Consider the following 20,869-nt stretch of genomic DNA (forward strand, 5'->3'; position numbering starts at 1 on the left):
TCCTGTCTTGACACCTTTGGCGGGCGTCCTCTGGGATGGTGAGCCTGTGAGGGCTCGCCAGCAGTCTGCTGCTCCTGCAGCTTTGCAGGGGTTGAGACCTCTATCTCCGTTGGGTGTGTACTCCGGCGGGGCTCTGACCGAGGGCTCTGCAGTAGCATGGAAGTGTGAGCGCTTGGAGAGGAGCCCCCACTTCCTTGAGGTCTGCCACCAACCTCCCTCTCATGGGTCAGGTCCCCCTCAGTGCCTGCAAGTGGCTTGAGAGCAGCTTGCTGCACATCAGGGGGGCCATGGGGACCCGTATCTACAATGGAAGTCCTACTCAGAAGGACTTCCATGAAGGTCTGGTTTCTCTGTTCAATAGATGCCCATCGCTCCTCAAGAGATGTCATTCTATTCTGAACACTCACCATGTTTTCCATACCCTGGCGACTAACCTCCTTCATGGCCGTAGCCCTCCTCTCCTCTACCGTAGCCAGCCTTACCACGGAGGCAGCAATCATTTCCACGTTGGTAGCCATCCTTTCCGTGTTCATGCGTTCATGCGCCAATGACTCCACAAAGGCTCTGCTCATGTTCACTATGGACTCCTCCATTTGCTCCACACTCACAGCGACCCTGGAGACAAAACCTGCAAGAGACTCCTGCACCTGTGCATGGAGTTCCATCACCTCAGATCTTATGGATGGACACAGAGGCAGAGGGTCGACATGCAGCTGAGCTGAGCTGGCAGAGTCCTGTGTCCTCCGACGAGGACTCTCCACTGCTGTCCCTGTCTCCACAATCTGCTGATGCTCACTTGTGAGCTGTGATACACCAGGTGACAACTCTACTCTATGTCCTGAAGGTCCCACCAAGGTGTGAGTGTCTGCGCTCGTACTGGGTGCGCTTATTTCTGCTGACGCTGCGCCCTCAGAGGTTGCAGATTCCTCTGAGGAGTCTGGCTGCTCAGGCTCTTCCTCCTGCACAGTGGGGACGGGGGCTCTCGATGGTTCTGTGGGGGAGTCAAGGAAAAAGTTAGGGATGTGATGCCAAGGTTACGTGCACATTGCATTTTGCAGATGATCATAAGTCCATATGATTTAGCTTCAGAATCATTATCAGCGACTCATGCAATGCCAATGAGAGAGATGGAAAACTATTCTGTCACCAGCTTGCGGGGATTCTCCTGCCTGTCTTTCCACATCTCGGTCAGCCCCGGCAATCTCCAGGACGCCTTCCTCCCAGGGGGTGAGCTGGGCTAATGAGGGCGGCCCTCCTCCTGTCCTGGCTCGCTCTCTCCTGTTGTGAGCTCTCTTTTCCTGCAATGAGGGAGACAAGTGGAGGTTGAGTGAGAATGAAGGAGTGAGTGCAGAGATTGCATAGCATAGATACTTAGAAGGAGACAAAGATGGAGTGAGGTTGCAATACCAAGGGCCCTCCCTGTGTGTTGTCAGTTGTGTTCAAAGCATCAGAGTGAGAGGGAGTGTGAGGGCTGCATGGTGGCATAGTTCTGTGAATGTGAGCATAGAGAGAGAGGGAATGGGTAAGGGTGCATGGATGTGAGTGTCTAGTGGGATGTGCAGGAAGAGATTGGTAAAGCTGAGTGCTGGTGAGGAAAGGCAATGGGGATCAGATTGAGGGTGATGGAAACATCATACAGTACTTACTTTTCCAGTGTGAAGAAGGTCATGGAATCTTTTCCTGCACTGCAACCACGTTCTTCGTGTGAGCCCCAAGCAGTTGACTTGACCTGCCACCTGTAGCCACACAGCCTTGGTCTGGCTGGGAGGCCTCTTCCTCCCTGAAGAAGGGAACAGGACCTCCCTGTGGGCCCTAGCACCATCCAGTAATGCCTGCAGTGAAGCCTCATCAAATTTGGGGGCAGATCTGGCCCTCCCGCTGGCCATTGCTCCTGCAGGCTCCTGTGCCATCTTAATGGTGAAGTTTGGGAGCCTGCAGAGGAAGCAAGGCTTGCTGTGGACCTTAAAAGCAGCAGCAATGATGACGTCATATTCTGCGACTTCCTGACTGGAAATACTCAACTGCCAAGGCTTCCCATACGCTGGAAATCAATTGGCCAATTGAGTTAAAATTGCATCAATCTCATAGACCCATTTGGAATCGTGTGGGAATCACTAAATTCGGGGAACCCGCCAATTCCCCGCACCTGAGATAAAATCAACCCCCTAGTGTTTGTATTTGATTTTTATGTTTGCTCATATTAACACTCCTAAATAGGTGCAGCTCACCCATTGGGGCCCATCACAAGAGGTAAGGCAGAGTGGTTAAGATATTGAGCCGTGATGTCAGGGCCTCATTGTAAGAAAATAAGCAATAGGAGCAGGAGTAGGCCATTCGGCCCTTTGAGCCTGCTCCACCCTTTAATAAGATCATGGCTGATCTTTTACCTCAACTCCACCTTCCCGCACTATCCCCATATCCCTTGTTCCAAGACATCTTAGTCAATGAGCACAGAGTACTACAATTGTATAAATGTCTCACTTTAATTACAACTAGCGTTGAGCTGCAAATCAATTAAAGATTCATTTGCCTGCTTCCCTAAGTGTTGCTTATAACCTGCCTTGATTTCAATTCAAGTCAATTAAATTTATTGTGGAAGTCATAATGCGCGGTTTGTATGGCAGTAAAGAGAACAACAAGGATTATTATGTGATCGGTGCAGAAAGGAAAAATCAATTATTGGAGCACTGAAGTAGAAAAATGGAAGCACTTGCACAATACTGGAGTAGGGCCGTAAAATGATAGAGTCAGCAGTCAGGATCAGGTTTAGCTGCATCTTAGCCCTTCAGGGGTCACTGACAGAAAAGACCTCATTCAGCAAACAGGCAAAAATGGGATTGAGCTGTGCCAATGAAGTATATTTTAAAGTATGGTCACTGTTGTAATGTAGGAAATGCGCACAGCACGCTCCCACAAACAGCAATGTGATAATGACCAGATCATCTGTTTGTGATGTTGACTGAGGGATAAATATTGGCCAGAACGCCGGGGAGAACTCCCTTGTTTTTCTTCGAATTAGTGCCATGGGATCTTTTATGTCCACCTGAGAGGGCAGACGGGGCCTCGGTTTAACGTCTCATCCAAAAGACGGCACCTCCGACAGTGCGGCACTCCATCAGCACTGCAATGAGAGTGTCAGCCTGGATTATGTGCTCAAGTCTCTGGAGTGGAACTTAAACCCCATGACCTTCTGACTCAGGTGAGAGTGCAACCATGGAGCCATGGCTGACAAGTTTGATTAATCCTCCACCTTTTTATTCAAATGCTTGTCTATTATGGGGTTGATACAAGCGATACTGTGTTGGGGTTATTGTAAATTCAGACTGTTTTAGGGATCTGGGGGTATGTTTTGATTACACCCCTCATCCTCACTGTTTGAACCCTGGACTGCTTACTCTTTCAAAGTGGAGACTCCAAGATTCAGAAGGAACTGGGGGGACAAGAAAACCCTTCCGTCCAGGGTTGCCAACTCTGGCTGGATGTCTTCCTGGAGGTTTCATCACGTGACCACCACCCTCCAACTGCCCCGCCCCCACACACACCCGCCATTGGTCGCCCAAAACGCCCCAACCTCGCGGCAACGCCTTCCCACAGCCAATCGGAAAGCAAACAGACTCTTTGTTACTCGAATGGATGATTCTTGACTGTCGGTCAAACAACCTTTTCTTTCCCATCACCAACATTTTCATAACTAATAAACAAAGGTGTTGAAATATCATTTTTTAAATTTAATGCCCCTATGATTTTTCTCTTGGGATGTCCTGGAGATCCATTTTCAATTCCGGGAGACTCCAGGGCAATCCTGGAGGGTTAGCAACCACTAACTCCCTTTCAGCCTGGCTGTAGATTTCGCTGAAACCTTGGCTGCTTTCTCTCTCTGTGCTGCGGGCTTGCCAGGATGATGGAATGAGGATTGATTAAGGAGCCGCCAGCACCTTGAGTGGAGAGAATCAGGTCCTTCTGCTGTCAGTCACTCTGCCTCCCAGTGGCGGGAGTCGGTGCAAAAACTCAGTCCTGACACCCAAAAAAAAAAGATCCTCCACCGGAGGAGAGAGAGCGAAAAAGAAAGAAAGGCAGGAAGGCAAGGACACAGCAGCCGGCAGGTGAAGAAGGAGACACAGTAAAGTGCAGCCGAGGGAGAGAGGCGCTGAGCAGAGCTCCGGCTGTGGAGGACTTGCTGGCGGATTCTCCCCCGCTTTCTGCCCGTACTCCTGTCCCGTCTCCCCCCTCACACCTTCCTCATCGATGGGAGTCAGCGAGTTCCCAGACAGCCGGGCGAAGGCGACACTCACGTAAGTACAGACTTCAATCAATTGCAGGACCCGGGGGCTGTCAAACAAAGGCGCAGGTCGCGGATTGATTGAATTATTTGCAAAAGATAGAAATGGAAAGGCGATTGTTCACTTGGATTTTATGCATTTAATCAGTGCAAATTCGTGCAATGTGGAGTTAGATAATGTGGTATGAAGTGCACGCATCTTAACTTCTAAAGGTCCATTTAACCAGTGTCAGTCACATTAATCCGCCAAAACCAGTATCACACACATTAATCTCCTTTAACCAGTATCACAGTCACATTTATCCACTATAACCAATGTCAGGCACATTAATCCCCTTTAACCAGTGTCAGCCACATTAATCCCCTATAACAGTGGCAAATGGAATTTAACCCTGAAAAGTGTGAGGTGATGCATTTTGGGAGGACTAACAAGGCAAGGGAATACACAATGAATGGTAGGACCCTAGGAAGGACAGAGGATCAGAGGGACCTTGGTGTACATGTACATAGATCCCTGAAGGCAGCAGGACAGGTAGATAAGGTGGTTAAAAAGGTACCTTATTTATTGCCTTCATTAGCCGAGGCATAGAATATAAGAGCAGGGAGGTTATGATGGAGCTGTACAAAACGCTAGTTAGGCCACAGCTGGAAAACTGTGCAGTTCTGGTCACCACACTATAGGAAGGATGTGATTGCATCCTATGCTTCACCTATGAAGAGAGACTGGACAGGCTGGGGTTGTTTTCCTTAGAGCAGAGAAGGCTGAGGGGGGACCTGATTGAGGTGTACAAAATTATGAGGGACATAGATAGGGTAGATAGAAAGGAACTTTTCCCCTTCGTAGAGGGGTCAATAACCAGGGGGCATAGTTTCAAGGTAAGGGGCAGGAGGTTTAGAGGGGATTTGAGGAAAAACTTTTTCACCCAGAGGGTGGTTGGAATCTGGAACTCAGTGCCTGGAAGGGTGGTAGAGGCAGGAACCCTCACAACATTCAAGAAGCATTTAGATGAGCACTTGAAATGCCATAGCATACAAGGCTACGGACCAAATGCTGGAAAATGGGCTTAGAATAGACAGGGCTTGATGGCCGGCGTGGACACGATGGGCCGAAGGGCCTCTTTCTGTCCTGTATAACTCTGACTCTATTCACTACAAGCCCACTGACTCCCACAGCTACCTGGACTACACTTCCTCCCACCCCGCTTCCTGTAAGGACTATTCCATTCTCCCAGTTTCTCCGTCTCCACTGCATCTGCTCTGATGATGCCACCTTCCATACCAGTGCTTCCGACATGACTTCCTCTTTTCCTCAACTGAGGATTCCCCTCTACTGTGGTTGACATAGCCCTTGACTGTGTCCATTCTATTTCCCGCACTTCTGCTCTCACCCCTTCCCCTCCCTCCCGGAACCAAGATAGGGTTCCCCTTGTCCTCACCTTTCACCCCACCAGCCTCCACATTCAACGGATCATCCTCCGCCATTTCTGCCACCTCCAGCGTGATCCCGCCACCAAACACATCTTCCCCTCACCACCTCTTTCAGCATTCCAAAGGGACCGCTCCCACCGCAACACCCTGGTCCACTCCTTTATCATCCCCAACACCCTTTCCCCTTCGCCCGGCACCTTCCCGTGCAAGCGCAGGAGATGTAACACATGCCCTTTTAACTCCACTCTTCCCACTGTCTAGGGCTCCAATCACTCCTTCCAGGTGAAACAGCGATTTACTTGTACTTCTTGCAATTTAGTATATTGTATTCGCTGCTCACGATGCGGTCTCCTCCACACTGGGGAGACCAAACGCAGATTGGGTGACCGCTTTGTGGAACACCTCCATTCAGTCTGTAAGGGGGACCCCAAGCCTCCGGTCGCCTGTCACTTTAATTCTCCACTCCACTCCCACTCTGACCTCACTGTCCTCGGCCTCTTATACTGTTCCAATGAAACTCAAGGAACAGCACCTCATCTTTCGATTAGGCACTTTACAGCCTTCTGGACTCAACATAGAGTTCAACAATTTCAGACCATAACATATATAATATATATATATATATAGGGCAGCTGTCTCCCTTTCTGCCAGTGCAATTTACACTTCATCTAGAGCCATCCTTTGTTTCTTAACCTGTCCCATTACCATCCACTTTTGCCTTGAATATCTCTTAATGTCTCTTAATCTCTCCTGCCTTCCAGACTATCACAGGCCTTCTCTTTTGTTCTTTCATCCCCTCCCCCATTTCCCAGCCCCTAAACTTGCTTAAAAATCTGTTCCATTTCCTGCTTTTTTCCAGTTCTGACAAAGGGTCATCGACCTGAAACGTTAACTCTGTTTCTCTCTTCACAGGTGCTGCCTGACCTGCTGAGTATTTCCAGCATTTTCTGTTTTTATTTCAGATTTCCAGCATCTGCAGTATTTTCTTTTTGTGTCACATTACCATCTCCTTTTGCCTTGCACTATCTCTTAATGTCTGTTTAACCAGTGTCAGTCACATTATTCCCCTTTAACCAGTATTACAGTCACATTATTCCCCTTTAACCAGTATCACACTCATATAAATCCCCTTTAACCAGTATCACACTCACATTAATCCCCTTTAACCAATGTCACAGTCACATTAATCCCCTTTAACCAGTGTCAGTCACATTATTCCTTGTTAACCAGAATCATCACATTAATCCCCTTTAACCAGAATCATCACATTAATCCCCTTTAACCAGAATCATCACATTAATCCCCTTTAACCAGTATCATCACATTAATCCCCTTTAACCAGTATCACATCACATTAATCCCCTTTAACCAGAATGTTTACATTAATCCCCTTTAACCAACATCAGTCACATTAATCCCCTTTAACTAATGTCAGTCACATTAATCCCCTTTAACCGGTATCACAATCACATTAATCCTCTTTAACCAGTATTACAGTCACATTATTCCCCTTTAACCAGTATCACACTCATATAAATCCCCTTTAACCAGTATCACACTCACATTAATCCCCTTTAACCAATGTCACAGTCACATTAATCCCCTTTAACCAGTGTCAGTCACATTATTCCTTGTTAACCAGAATCATCACATTAATCCCCTTTAACCAGAATCATCACATTAATCCCCTTTAACCAGAATCATCACATTAATCCCCTTTAACCAGAATCATCACATTAATCCCCTTTAACCAGTATCATCACATTAATCCCCTTTAACCAGTATCACATCACATTAATCCCCTTTAACCAGAATGTTTACATTAATCCCCTTTAACCAACATCAGTCACATTAATCCCCTTTAACTAATGTCAGTCACATTAATCCCCTTTAACCGGTATCACAATCACATTAATCCTCTTTAACCAGTATTACAGTCACATTATTCCCCTTTAACCAGTATCACACTCATATAAATCCCCTTTAACCAGTATCACACTCACATTAATCCCCTTTAACCAATGTCACAGTCACATTAATCCCCTTTAACCAGTGTCAGTCACATTATTCCTTGTTAACCAGAATCATCACATTAATCCCCTTTAACCAGAATCATCACATTAATCCCCTTTAACCAGAATCATCACATTAATCCCCTTTAACCAGTATCATCACATTAATCCCCTTTAACCAGTATCACATCACATTAATCCCCTTTAACCAGAATGTTTACATTAATCCCCTTTAACCAACATCAGTCACATTAATCCCCTTTAACTAATGTCAGTCACATTAATCCCCTTTAACCGGTATCACAGTCACATTAATCCTCTTTAACCAATGTCAGTCACATTAATCCCCTTTAACCAGTATCACTCACATTAATCCCCTTTAACCAGTATCACACTCACATAATCCCCTTTAACCAGTATCACACTCACATTAATCCCCTTAACCAGAATCATCACATTAATCCCCTTTAACTAGAATCATCACATTAATCCCCTTTAACTAGAATCATCACATTAATCCCCTTTAACCAGAATCACAGTCACAGTAATCCCCTTTAACCAGTATCACACTCACATTAATCCCCTTAACCAGAATCATCACATTAATCCCCTTTAACTAGAATCATCACATTAATCCCCTTTAACTAGAATCATCACATTAATCCCCTTTAACCAGAATCACAGTCACATTAATCCCCTTTAACCAGAATCACAGTCACAGTAATCCCCTTTAACCAGAATCACAGTCACATTAATCCCCTTTAACCAGAATCACAGTCACATTAACCCCCTTTAACCAGAATCACAGTCACATTAACCCCCTTTAACCAGTATCACAGTCACATTAATCCCCTTTAACCAGTATCAGTCACATTAATCCCCTTTAACCAGAATCATCACATTAATCCCCTTTAACCAGTATCACATCACATTAATCCCCTTTAACCAGAATGTTTACATTAATCCCCTTTAACCAACATCAGTCACGTTAATCCCCTTTAACTAATGTCAGTCACATTAATCCCCTTTAACCAGTATCACAATCACATTAATCCCCTTTAACCAATGTCACAGTCACATTAATCCCCTTTAACCAATGTCACAGTCACATTAATCCCCTTTAACCAGTATCGCACTCACATAATCCCCTTTAACCAGTATCACACTCACATTAATCCCCTTTAACCAGTATCACACTCACATTAATCCCCTTTAACCAGAATCATCACATTAATCCCCTTTAACCAGAATCATCACATTACTCCCCTTTAACTAGAATCATCACATTAACCCCCTTTAACCAGTATCAGTCACATTAATCCCCTTTAACCAGTATCAGTCACATTAATCCCCTTTAACCAGCATCACACTCACATTGTTCCCTTCTGCTCCACTGACCTATACTTCTATTAAGTTTGTCTTTCTCTCGCCCTCTGCTGCAGGATTATGCGCAGGTCTCCCGATGTGAGTCCCCGGAGGTTGTCAGATATCAGTCCCCAGCTCCGCCAGCTCAAGTACCTGGTGGTGGACGAATGTATTAAGGAGGATCTGAAAGCGTCCAGGTCGTTTGAGGATTTGAGCAGTGCCTCTTCGGGCGGCCTGAGTTCCATCGAAGAGAGAATCCTGCGGATCACAGGCTATTACGGTTACCAGCCCTGGTCTGTCCGCTACACCAGTGAGTCCCACTGCCCGTTCTGCTGCATCGGATCTGTGCTGTGGTTTTAGTTCACGTTCGGTACATTGATGGTTAACCAAGGCTTTGCAAAATGCATCTAAGACAGGAAAAATTGGTTAACTTCTGCTCTCATTACAGTACTAGAATTGCCCTAAGTCTGTCTCTACACCTGGGTTGTCCAATACATCACCCACTAGCCACATGTGGTGAATTGGGAATTTGCGTGTGGCAAATTGGGAATCCGGATGTGGTGAATTGCATCTCTTAGTGTCTATTCTTCAGTTTTTATTTACTAATGTTATTGGGCCTGTGATCTTAATACTCATATTCACAGTGTGCGCATGTGAACTTTAACCTCTCTGTGCATCTGTTGGTAAAATGGTAATTTGAAAAGCAGAGTGTGAGTGTTTTTTTGTTTGTGAGAGCTTTCCCTCCTTGGTTGCTGAATGGCGATAGGTGTTCAGTAAATATGTACATGGTGACATACAATTACCTGTATTGTGAGAGTTTGTGTAAGGCATCTTCTACTAAAATTAGTGCATGTGGCCAAAAACACCTGTGGCTAGTCAGTGATTCAATTAAAGAACACTGTACTATACAGTGAATAAAGGCATCCATTGAGGCGGACTGTTCAGGACAACTAACCCTTAATCTATCTCTCTCTCTCTCTCCCCCTTCCCCCCCGCGCACGCGCGCATGCTCTCTACCTCTCTTGCACTCTCTTTTTCCATCTCTCTCTCTCTCTCTCTCTCTCTCTCTCTCTCTCTCTCTCACCCCGCCCCACCCCACCTTTAAAGCCCTTCTCCAAACACATCTCTCCCACCAAAGCTTTGGGCCATCTCTCCTTACCATCCTACAAAGTCTCGCCACCCTACTCCTGTTGTGAGATGGTCAAAGAAGTAGGTTTTAAGGAGCATCTTAAAACGAGGAATGGTACAGAACAGAAGGAGGACCTTCATGCCTGTGCCGGCTCTTTGAAAGAGTTCTCCACACCCCAGCTTTGTCCTCATTCCCCTGCAAATTCGTACTCTTCAAGTACATGTCCAATTGCCTTTGGAAAGTTCCTTTTCAATCTGCTTCCACCAACCTTTCGGAGTCTAGTCTAAAATTCCCATTGTTGTTTTCAAATCCTCCATTGCCTTGCCTCCTCCCAATCTCTGTAACCTCCTCCAGCCCTATATCGCTCCGAGATCTCTGCACTCCTCCAATTCTGGCCTCTTGTGCATCCCCGATTTCCTTCACTCCACCATTGGTGGCCGTGCCTTCAACTGCTTAGGCCCCAAGCTCTGGAATTCCTTTCCTAAGCCTCTCTCCTCGTTTTAAGATGCTCCATAAAACCTACCTCTTTGACCAAGCTTTTTGTCATCTGCCCTAATATCTCCTTCTGCGGCTTGGTGTCAAATTTTGATTGATAACGCTCCCGTGAAGTGCCTTGGAACATTTTACTACGTTAAAGGCGTTATATAGTAATAGTAGGACACAAAAAGGTTCAGAGAATGAAATACAACTGTTACAAGTTGTTATCCCATTGTTCACTAATGCATTGAGGCTGTTAAAAAATGTTTTGCCCTTTTCCTCTTCATAGAATCATACAGCACAGAAGGAGGCCATTCGGCCCATCGTGTCTGTGCCGGCTCTTTGTAAGAGCTATCCAATTAGTCCCACTGCCCCGCTCTTTCTCCATAGCCCTGAAAATGTTTCCCCGTCAAGTATTTATCCAATTCCCTTTTGAAAGTTACTATTGAATCTGCTTCCACTGCCCTTTCAGGCAGCGCATTCCAGATCATCATAACTTGCTGCGTAAAAAAAATTCTTCTCATCTCCCCGCTGGCTCTTTTGCTAATTATCTTAAATCTGTGTCCTCTGGTTACTGACCCTCCTGCCAGTGGAAACAATTTCTCCTTATTTACTCTATCAAACCCCTTACAATTTTGAACACGTCCATTAGTTGAGTGAGTGGGAAAATACATGGCGGATGCAGTATAACGTGGATAAATATGAAGTTATCCACTTTGGTACAAAAAACAGAAAGGCAGAGTATTACTTAAATGGTGCTAGATTGGGAAATGTTGATGTACAAAGGGACCTGGGTGTCCTTGTACACCAGTCACTGAAAGCAAACATAGAAACATAGAAGATAGGAGCAGGAGTAGGCCATTCGGCCCCTCGAGCCTGCTCCGCCATTCAATGCGATCATGGCTGATCATCCAAATTCAGTACCCTGTCCCTGCTTTCTCCCCATATCCCTTGATCCCCTTAGCCTTAAGAAATATATCTAACTCCTTCTTGAATATATTTAATGAATTGGCCTCAACTGTCTTCTGTGGTAGAGAATTCCACAGGTTCACCACTTTGGGTGAAGAAATTCGTCCTCATCTCAGTCCTAAATGGCTTACCCCTTATCCTTAGACTGTGACCCCTGGTTCTGGACTCCCCCGCCATTGGGAACAGCCTTCCTGCATCTAGTCTGTCTAGTCCTGTTAGAGTTTTATAAGTTTCAATGAGATCCCCTCTCATTCTTCTAAACTCCAGCGAATATAAGCCTAATTGACCCAATCTCTCTTCATACGTCATTCCTGCCATCCCGGGTATCAGTCTGGTGTATCTTCGCTACACTCCCTCCATGGCAAGAACATCCTTCCTCAGATAAATCGACCAAAACTGCACACACTACTCAAGGTGTGGTCTCACCAAGGCCCTGTACAACTGCAACAAGACATCCATGCTCCTGTACTCGAATCCTCTCACTATGAAGGCCAACATACCATTTTCCTTCTTAACCACCTGCTGCACCTGCATGCTTACCTTCAGCGACTGGCGCACAAGGACACCCAGGTCTCGTTGCACTTCCCCTTTTCCCAATTTATTGCCGTTCAGATAATCTGCCTTCCTGTTTTTGCCACCAAAGTGGATAACCTCGCATATATCCACATTATTATACTGCATCTGCCATGCATCTGCCCAATCACCTAAACTGTCCAAATTGTACTGGAGTTTCTCTGCATCCTCCTCATGCAGGTGCTGCAAGCAGTTAGGAAGGCAAATGGTATGTTGGCCTTCATTGCAAGAGGATTTGAGTACAGGAGCAAGGATGTCTTACTACAGTTATACAGGGCCTTGGTGAGACCACACCTGGAGTACTGTGTGCAGTTTTGGTCTCCTTACCTAAGAAAGGATATACTTGCCATAGAGGGAGTGCAGCGAAGGTTCACCAGACTGATTCCTGGGATGGCAGGACTGTTGTATGAGGAGAGATTGGGTCAACTAGACCTGTATTCACTAGAGTTTAGAAGAATGAGAGGGGATCTCATTGAAACGTATAAAATTCTGACAGGGCTAGACAGACTGGATGCAGGGAGGATGTTTCCCCTGGTTGGGGGGGTCTAGAACAAGGGGTCACAGTCTCAGGATACGGGGTTGGACAGTTAGGACTGAGATGAGGAGAAATTTCTTCACTCAGAGGGTGGTGAACCTGTGGAATTCTCTACCATAGAAGGCTGTGGAGGCCAAGTCACTGAATATATTTAAGAAGGAGATAGAATCCTAGACACAAAAGGCGTCAAGGGGTATGGGGAGAGAGCGGGAATGTGGTATTGAGATAGAGGATCAGCCATGATCATATTGAATGGCGGAACAGGCTTGAAGGGCCGATGGCCTACTCCTGCTCCTATTTTTCTATGTATTTATGTTTCTCCCCTTAACCTTCTCTGCTCTAAGGAGAACAACCCCAGCTTCTCCAGCCTCTCCACATAACTGAAGTCCCTCATCCCTGGTACTATTCTAGTAAATCTCCTCTGTACCCTCTCCAAAGCCTTGACATCCTTCCTAAAGTGTGGTGCTCAGAATTGAACACCATACTCCAGCTGAGGCCGAACCAGTGATTTATAACGGTTTATAATTAAATTAAATTTAAATTGACACACTTTAATATTGTGCCCCCTTGTTCTGGACTCCTCCACCAGAGGAAATAGTTTCTCTATCTACCCTATCAAATCCTTTTATAATGTTAAACAACTCAATTTGATCATCTCTTAACCTTCTATACTCGAGGAAATACAAGCCTAGTCTATGCAACCTGGTCTCATAATTTAACCCTTTTAGCCCCAGTATCATTCTGGTGAATCTGCGCTGCACCCCCTCCAAGGCCAATATATCCTTCCTGAGGTGCGGGGCCCAGAACTGAACACAGTACTCCAGATGGGGTCTGACCAAGGCTCCGTACAGCTGTAACATCACTTCCACCTCTTTGTATCGCCCTCTTGAGATGAAGGCAGACATTCCATTAGTCTTTTTAATTATTTTTTGTACCTGTTCACTAGCTTTTAGTGGTTTGTGTATTTTAAGTGATTTGATCGGCTGCTTTCCTGGTGTTTGTTGATTGTCCAGTCAAAGTGGTCCCTTGCATATTTAATAAATAGATTGGTTAAAGGATTTCAACCATTCAGCTTGGCTTGCTTAAAGGGCAGTGTTTTCTAATTGAAAGAAAGACTTTAGCATTTCTATAGCGCCTTTCACTACCTCAGGACGTTCCAAAGTGCTTTAGAGCCAATGAAGTACTTTTGAAATGTTGTCACTGTTGTAATGTAGGAAACAGGGCAGCCAATTTGCGCACAGCAAGATCACACAAACAACAATGAAATAAATGACCAGATAATCTGTTTTGATGATGTTGATTGGGGGATAAATATTGTCCAGGACACCGGGGATAACTCCCCTGCTCTTCTTGAAAATATTGCTGTGGGGTTTTTGACATCCACCCGAGAGAGCAGACGGGGCCTCGGTTTCACCCCCAGTCAAAGTTTCCATTTGCTACGTGTTCAATCCTTCTCAATATATTTCAACACACGCGCATCAAATTGATTTACTGCTCTACAGTGGAAATCTGAAGGACGTCATGCTGCTCGTGGAAATAATGGTACATTTGGAAAATGACGGAGGATGTGAAAGGGAACAGGATGCCTGCTGAGCTTTTACATGCAGGCAGTGGTGATTTTCAGCTGTATAATAAAGGAAAGCAGACAACACCTCTGTGGCACTCAGCACTTTGCTTTCTGACAGGGCATTGATGGTTCTCAGAGCGTGAAAGCTAGAGCTCTTGGGCAGGAGCCTTGTTAGCTGCAGAAACGTCCGTTTGAGTCTGAATGACCTCAACCTTTCTATCATGCTGCTGCCGTGTCTTTCAAAATCTTCCAGTGCAGGTTTCATTAGATCCTGAAACCCGTGAGCTTCTTTTGTCAGTTGTTTTCCAGTCCTGTGACCTATGACTGTTCTCTGCAAGAGCTTTGCACCAATACCCTGACTGGAGACAGTACATCAGTCTCTCCACAACAACAACAAGAACTCCTGTTTATATAGCACCTTTTTTTAATGTAATTGACAAACATGGCTCAGTGGGCAGCACTCGTCACTCTGAGTCAGAAGGTCATGGGTTCAAGCCCCACTCCAGGGACTTGAGCACAAAAAACTAGGCTGACACTCCCAGTGCAGTGCTGAGGGAGTGCTGCACTGTCGGAGGTGCCGTCTTTTGGATGAGACGTTAAACCGAGGCCCCGTCTCTTATGTTCATTAATAAATAGACATTCTTATTATGAACACAGCTAGCTTTTGCTAGACACTTTTATTGAGCACATGTGGACTAGGTACAGTATCTGTAGAGGCATCCATCTTGACTGCTGCCTTGTGGGTCGCCTAGTGCCTCATGGGTAATGTAGTCTTAATATACATACAGCTGGGTAGTGTAGTCTTATATACATACAGCTATATACAGCTCTACGGCTCCACCTAGTGTCCACTATAGAATGACATGTTATTGATCATTACATCCTCCTTTCTTTGAGGTTTAACAAAATCAATATCAATCAACTTTCAAGAAAACAATAAAGATAATATCAGTAACACTTTTGTTAGTGCTCTATAAACATAAACATTTTCAAAACAGTCAACACATTTTCAAAGCTTTACATTGTACTCCGATTAAGTCTATCAGGCTTTTTTACTTCACGTGTGGATCTTCTCAACACGGGTAAGTCTGATGTGTCTTCATGAGATTGTTCTGGCGATGAATGACAAGATACAGTTGCGGCATTGTCATCAATCTGGTCTTGAATAGTCTCTTGTGTTTTTAGAAGGGAACGGCGGTTCCTCCTGAGAATCTGTCCTTCCTCAGTTCTAACAGTGTATGACCTTGGTCCTACTTCCTCGAGAACTGTAGCTTTCCTGTTCCATGCATCTGGATCCTCAATCCTGACAACATCATCCCTTGTCAATGGTTTTAGAGTTTTGGATGACTTGTCATAGTATGATTTCTGTTTCAGCTTTAACAGTTGAAGTCTCTGTCTCAGTTCCTCACTTTGCTGTTCTCTTGCACAGCAGGATAGCGTGGTGCGCAACTTGCGACCCATTAGTAGTTCAGCAGGTGAAGAACCACAGTCTAAAGGTGAGGCTCGGTAGCTCAGCAGGGCGAGATAAGGATCAGACTTGCTTTCTGTCGCTTTCTTCAGTAGCTGCTTGAGAACTTGAACACCTTTCTCTGCCTTACCATTTGACTGAGCATACAAAGGACTGGATGTGATGTGCTGAAAGTCATAATGTGCTGCAAACTGTTGCCACTCCTTACAGTTGAAGCATGGACCATTGTCGCTAATGGCAATCCTGGGAATTCCATGTCTGGCGAAGATGGATTTCACATGCATTATGACACTGCTTGCTGTGGTGCTTGAGAGCAGCGCCATCTCAGGATAGTTAGAATAGTAGTCAATCACTATTAGATAGTCTTTACCATTTAAAAAGGTCCATACCAACCTTTTGCCATGGTGCTGTTGGTATGTCAGCTACTATCATTGGTTCCTTTGCTTGTTTGTTTTGGTGTTTCTGACATGTCTCACATTTGCCTATCATGTTCTCAATGTCCTTATTTATGCCAGGCCAATAAACAGTGTCTCTTGCCCTCCTTTTGCATTTTTCAATTCCGAGGTGTCCCTCATGAATCCTTTTGAGCATGCCTTGACGTAGAGCCTGTGGAATGACTATTCTGTTTTAGTAATAGTCCACTTGCGACACTCGATTCTGACCTTATGTGAAAATATTTTGGACAGGAACCTTTTGGCCAACCATGATGAATGTTCTCTATTACTGTTTGTAATACTGTATCTTTTACTGTTTCTTCTGCTATTTGCTTTGATTTTGTGTCTGACATGGGCAGCGCAGCAGTGACCATACTCACATGAACATCCACATCTTCTTCAGTAGAGCTCACATGACTCATTGTGGGTGCTCGGGATAGTGCATCTGCTAACACTATGTATTTGCCTGGTGTGTAGATCAGTTCAAAGTCATATCTTTGCAGCTTCATCATGAGTCGTTGAATCCTTGGAGACATCTCATTCAGGTTTTTTTTTATGATGGCAACCAGAGGGCTGTGGTCTGTCTCAACTGTGAAGGTGGGAAGTCCATATATGCCATGAAACTTTTCTAGTCCAACTACCAAGCCTAGACATTCCTTTTCAATCTGGGCGTATCGACACTCAGTATCAGTCATAGACCTGGAGGCACAGGCAACAGGCTTCCAATCTTCACCCTCTGCTTGTAGCAAGACTGCGCCTAGGCCATCTTTTGATGCATCCGTTGACACTTTGATTCTTTTTGTTGAGTCAAAGAAGGTGAGTACAGGTGTGGTTGTCAGCACTGTTTTGAGGTTTATCCACTCTTGTTCATGTCTTTCTGTCCATGTGAACTCATTTGTTTTATGTAGCAGGTCTCACAGACAGGCTGTCTTGGCTGATGTGGTAAACCACTGTTTGTATTCCTGTTTGTCCTGTTTGTATTCCACTGTGTACATGCCTGGACATGCCTCGGCTGACTCCTCCCACAGGTCCTAGTATAAAGGTGACTGCTCCCCAGCCCTTAGTATCATGGACCGGTCGACCACGCGAGGCAGACCTCCATTCTGTTGTTAATAAAAGCCTTTAGTTACTCTTCTAACTCTCAGTCTTTTATGAGTAATTGATAGCGCATCAATTTTATTAACAACATTTTTATAATGGAGAAGATCCTCACACCAGCATGCCTGGACTTAGATCATCGGGAGGCGGACTCATCCACCAAGTTTACTCACTGGCTTAAGTGTTTCGAAAAATTCCTGACCGCCTCCGAAGCAATCAAATCGGACGAGGACAAACTGGATGTCCTGACCTCCAAAGTGAACCACCGAGTGTACTCGGTCATCCAAGACGCGACCTCGTACGCGGACGCTATCAAGCTCCTCAAGGACCAGTACACGCGCCCAGTGAACGAAGTGTACGCCAGGCACCTCCTGGGGAGTCGTAAACAACAACCTGGGGAATCGACCGTGGAATACCTTCAGGCACTGTCTGTGCTTGGCCGGGCCTGTGGTTGTAAGGATGTAAAGGCCGCCGTGTACACAGAGGAACTTATCCGGGACGCTTTTGTAGCGGGCCACAGATCCAATTACACCCGACAGCGACTGTTGGAGCAGAGTAACCTCGACCTCAACAAGGCCTCTGAACTCGCACTATCGTTGGATGCAGCCTACCAGGGCATGGATGCCTACTCCTCTGCACCGTGGACGCCGCGGGGAATGACAGCCTGGGACACGGTAGGACCGCCTCATAGCGCCGTGCCACCCCAGCCACACCCCAACAACGGCCCAACTACCGCAGCAGTGTCCCAAGGCCAGACAGCAGTGCCCCAAGGCCAGAAATGCTACTTCTGTGGCCAGGCAAAACACCCCAGAGCGCGCTGCCCGGCGAAAAACGCGATCTGCTCGGGCTGCGGGAAGAAGGGACACTACGCTAGCGTCTGCAGGGCCAAAGCCACCCCGAACCCCAGCAGCGCCGCGTGTGGGCCATGCGGGCCGCCATCTTGGACCTCCCCGGCCATGTGCGAATCACCGGTACAGCAGCCATTTTGGACGCCTCCAGCCACATGGGGATCATGGACGCCGCCATCTTGGACGACAGCCGGGACGCAGCAGGCCCCCGACACCGCCTCATCTGATACCCGCAGCGACACACCGACCCCTACGCTGGCATCCGTTACACTGGACCAAGCGAGACCGCACCAACTGGCCAGTTCCACAATGGACATTAAAGTAAATGGTCACGATACAATCTGCCTTTTTGACTCTGGGAGCACGGAGATATTCATCCACCCCGACACGGTGCGGCGTTGCTCTCTCCCAGTCCTGCCTGCGCAACAGCGGATTTCTATGGCCTCCGAGTCCCAGTCGGCGGACATCGGCGGCTACTGCGTGGTGACACTCGTAGTAGACGGGACCGTGTACGATCATTTTAAACTTCTGGTCCTGCCTGACCTCTGCGCTGCCGTCCTGCTGGGGTTAGATTTTCAGTGCCACCTTAAAAGTGTTACGATGGCGTACGGTGGACCCCTACCCCCACTCACAGTCCGCAGCCAGCAGCTTCCAAACTGCCCGCCGCGCACCAGGTGCAACCTCTCCACACTCAGAGTCACCCCCCCCCCAACTGTTTGCTAACCTCACCCCCGACTGTAAGCCCATCGCCACAAAGAGCAGGCGATACAGTGCCGGGGACAGGGTTTTCATTAAAACCGAAGTGGAGCGGCTCCTGAAAGAAGGGATTATTGAGGGCAGCACCAGCCCCTGGCGAGCCCAGGTTGTGGTCGTTAAGACCGGCGAGAAGCAGCGCCTGGTCATCGACTACAGCCAGACAATAAATCGCTACACCCTGCTGGACGCCTACCCACTCCCCCGTATAGCTGATATGGTCAACCAGATCGCGCAGTACCGCGTCTTCTCGACCATTGACCTGAAATCAGCGTACCACCAGCTCCCCATCCGCCCTGAGGACCGCCAGTACACTGCCTTTGAGGCAAACGGCCGCCTCTATCACTTCCTTAGGGTTCCCTTTGGCGTCACCAACGGGGTCTCCGTCTTCCAAAGGGAGATGGACCGGATGGTAGATCAAAATGCATTGCAGGCCACTTTCCCATATCTGGACAATGTGACCATCTGCGGCCGTGACTTGCAGGACCATGACGCAAACCTCGAAAAATTCCTCCGCACCGCCCAACTCCTAAACCTGACATATAACAAGGAGAAGTGCATATTCCGCACAAACCGCCTCGCCATCCTTGGCTGTGTTGTGGAACACGGAGTCATCGGCCCCGACCCCGACCGGATGCGTCCCCTTATGGAACTTCCACTGCCCCACTGCCTCAAGGCCCTGAAGAGGTGCCTAGGGTTTTTCTCCTATTACGCCCAGTGGGTCCCCTACTATGCGGACAAGGCCCGTCCGCTGATCAAGTCCACCTCTTTTCCCTTGACGGCAGAGGCCCGCTTAGCCTTCCACCGTATCAAGGAGGACATTGCCAAAGCCACCATGCACGCAGTGGACGAATCCATCCCCTTCCAGGTGGAAAGCGACGCGTCTGACTTTGCCCTGGCCGCTACCCTCAATCAGGCGGGGAGACCCGTGGCCTTCTTTTCACGAACCCTCCAAGGCCCGGAGACCAGACACTCCGCTGTTGAGAAGGAGGCCCAGGCGATTGTGGAGGCTGTGCGTCATTGGAGGCACTACCTGGCCGGAAAACGATTTACCCTGCTCACTGACCAGCGTTCAGTTGCTTTTATGTTTAACAACAAGCAGAGGGGCAAAATCAAAAATGACAAGATCTTGAGGTGGAGAATCGAACTTTCCACCTACAACTACGAGATCTTGTACCGGCCCGGGAAGCTAAATGAACCCCCGGATGCGCTATCGCGTGGCACCTGCGCCAGCGCGCAGATCGATAGACTGCGGGCCCTCCACAATGACCTCTGCCACCCGGGGGTCACCAGGTTCTTCCATTTCATCAAGGCCCGCAACCTGCCTTACTCTATTGAGGAGGTCAGGACCATGACCAGGAACTGCCAAGTCTGCGCTGAGTGCAAACCGCACTTTTATAGACCAGACAGGGCCCACCTAATAAAAGCCACTCGCCCCTTCGAGCGCCTGAGCGTCGATTTTAAAGGGCCTCTCCCCTCCTCCGACCGCAATGTGTACTTCCTCAATATTATTGATGAGTACTCCCGTTTCCCGTTCGCCTTCCCCTGCCCGGACATGACCAGTGCCACGGTCATTAAATGTCTGAACAACCTTTTCACCCTGTTCGGCTTCCCCAGCTATATCCATAGCGACCGGGGCTCATCGTTTATGAGCGACGAACTCCGTCAGTACCTGCTAACTAGGGGTATTGCCACAAGCAGGACCACCAGTTACAACCCCCGGGGGAACGGACAGGTGGAAAGAGAAAATGCGACAGTTTGGAAGGCCGTCCTGCTAGCCTTAAAGTCTAGGGGCCTTCCAACCTCCCGCTGGCAGGATGTGCTCCCCGATGCGCTCCACTCTATTCGGTCACTGCTCTGCACTGCCACTAACGCCACCCCTCATGAGAAAATGTTTGTCTTCCCAAGGAAGTCCACATCGGGGACATCGCTAC

General features: G+C 47.2%; 1 protein-coding gene across 1 annotated transcript in view; it reads left to right on the forward strand.

The window, feature by feature from the left end:
- Positions 1 to 3,513: 3,513 nt before the first annotated feature.
- The window catches only part of LOC147112452 (solute carrier family 35 member F3-like), a 127,942-nt gene continuing 110,586 nt past the window's right edge, over positions 3,514 to 20,869 (forward strand). The window contains exons 1-2 of the mRNA XM_085996727.1: positions 3,514 to 4,292; positions 9,162 to 9,381. Coding sequence (XP_085852853.1) covers positions 4,246 to 4,292; positions 9,162 to 9,381 — 267 coding nt within the window. The 5' untranslated portion in view covers positions 3,514 to 4,245. The remainder of the gene's footprint in view (positions 4,293 to 9,161; positions 9,382 to 20,869) is intronic.

Source organism: Somniosus microcephalus, chromosome 9 (genome assembly GCF_052327205.1).
Source record: "Somniosus microcephalus isolate GS21.2 chromosome 9, FLI_Smic_1.0, whole genome shotgun sequence".
In the NCBI taxonomy this organism is placed as follows: domain Eukaryota; kingdom Metazoa; phylum Chordata; class Chondrichthyes; order Squaliformes; family Somniosidae; genus Somniosus; species Somniosus microcephalus.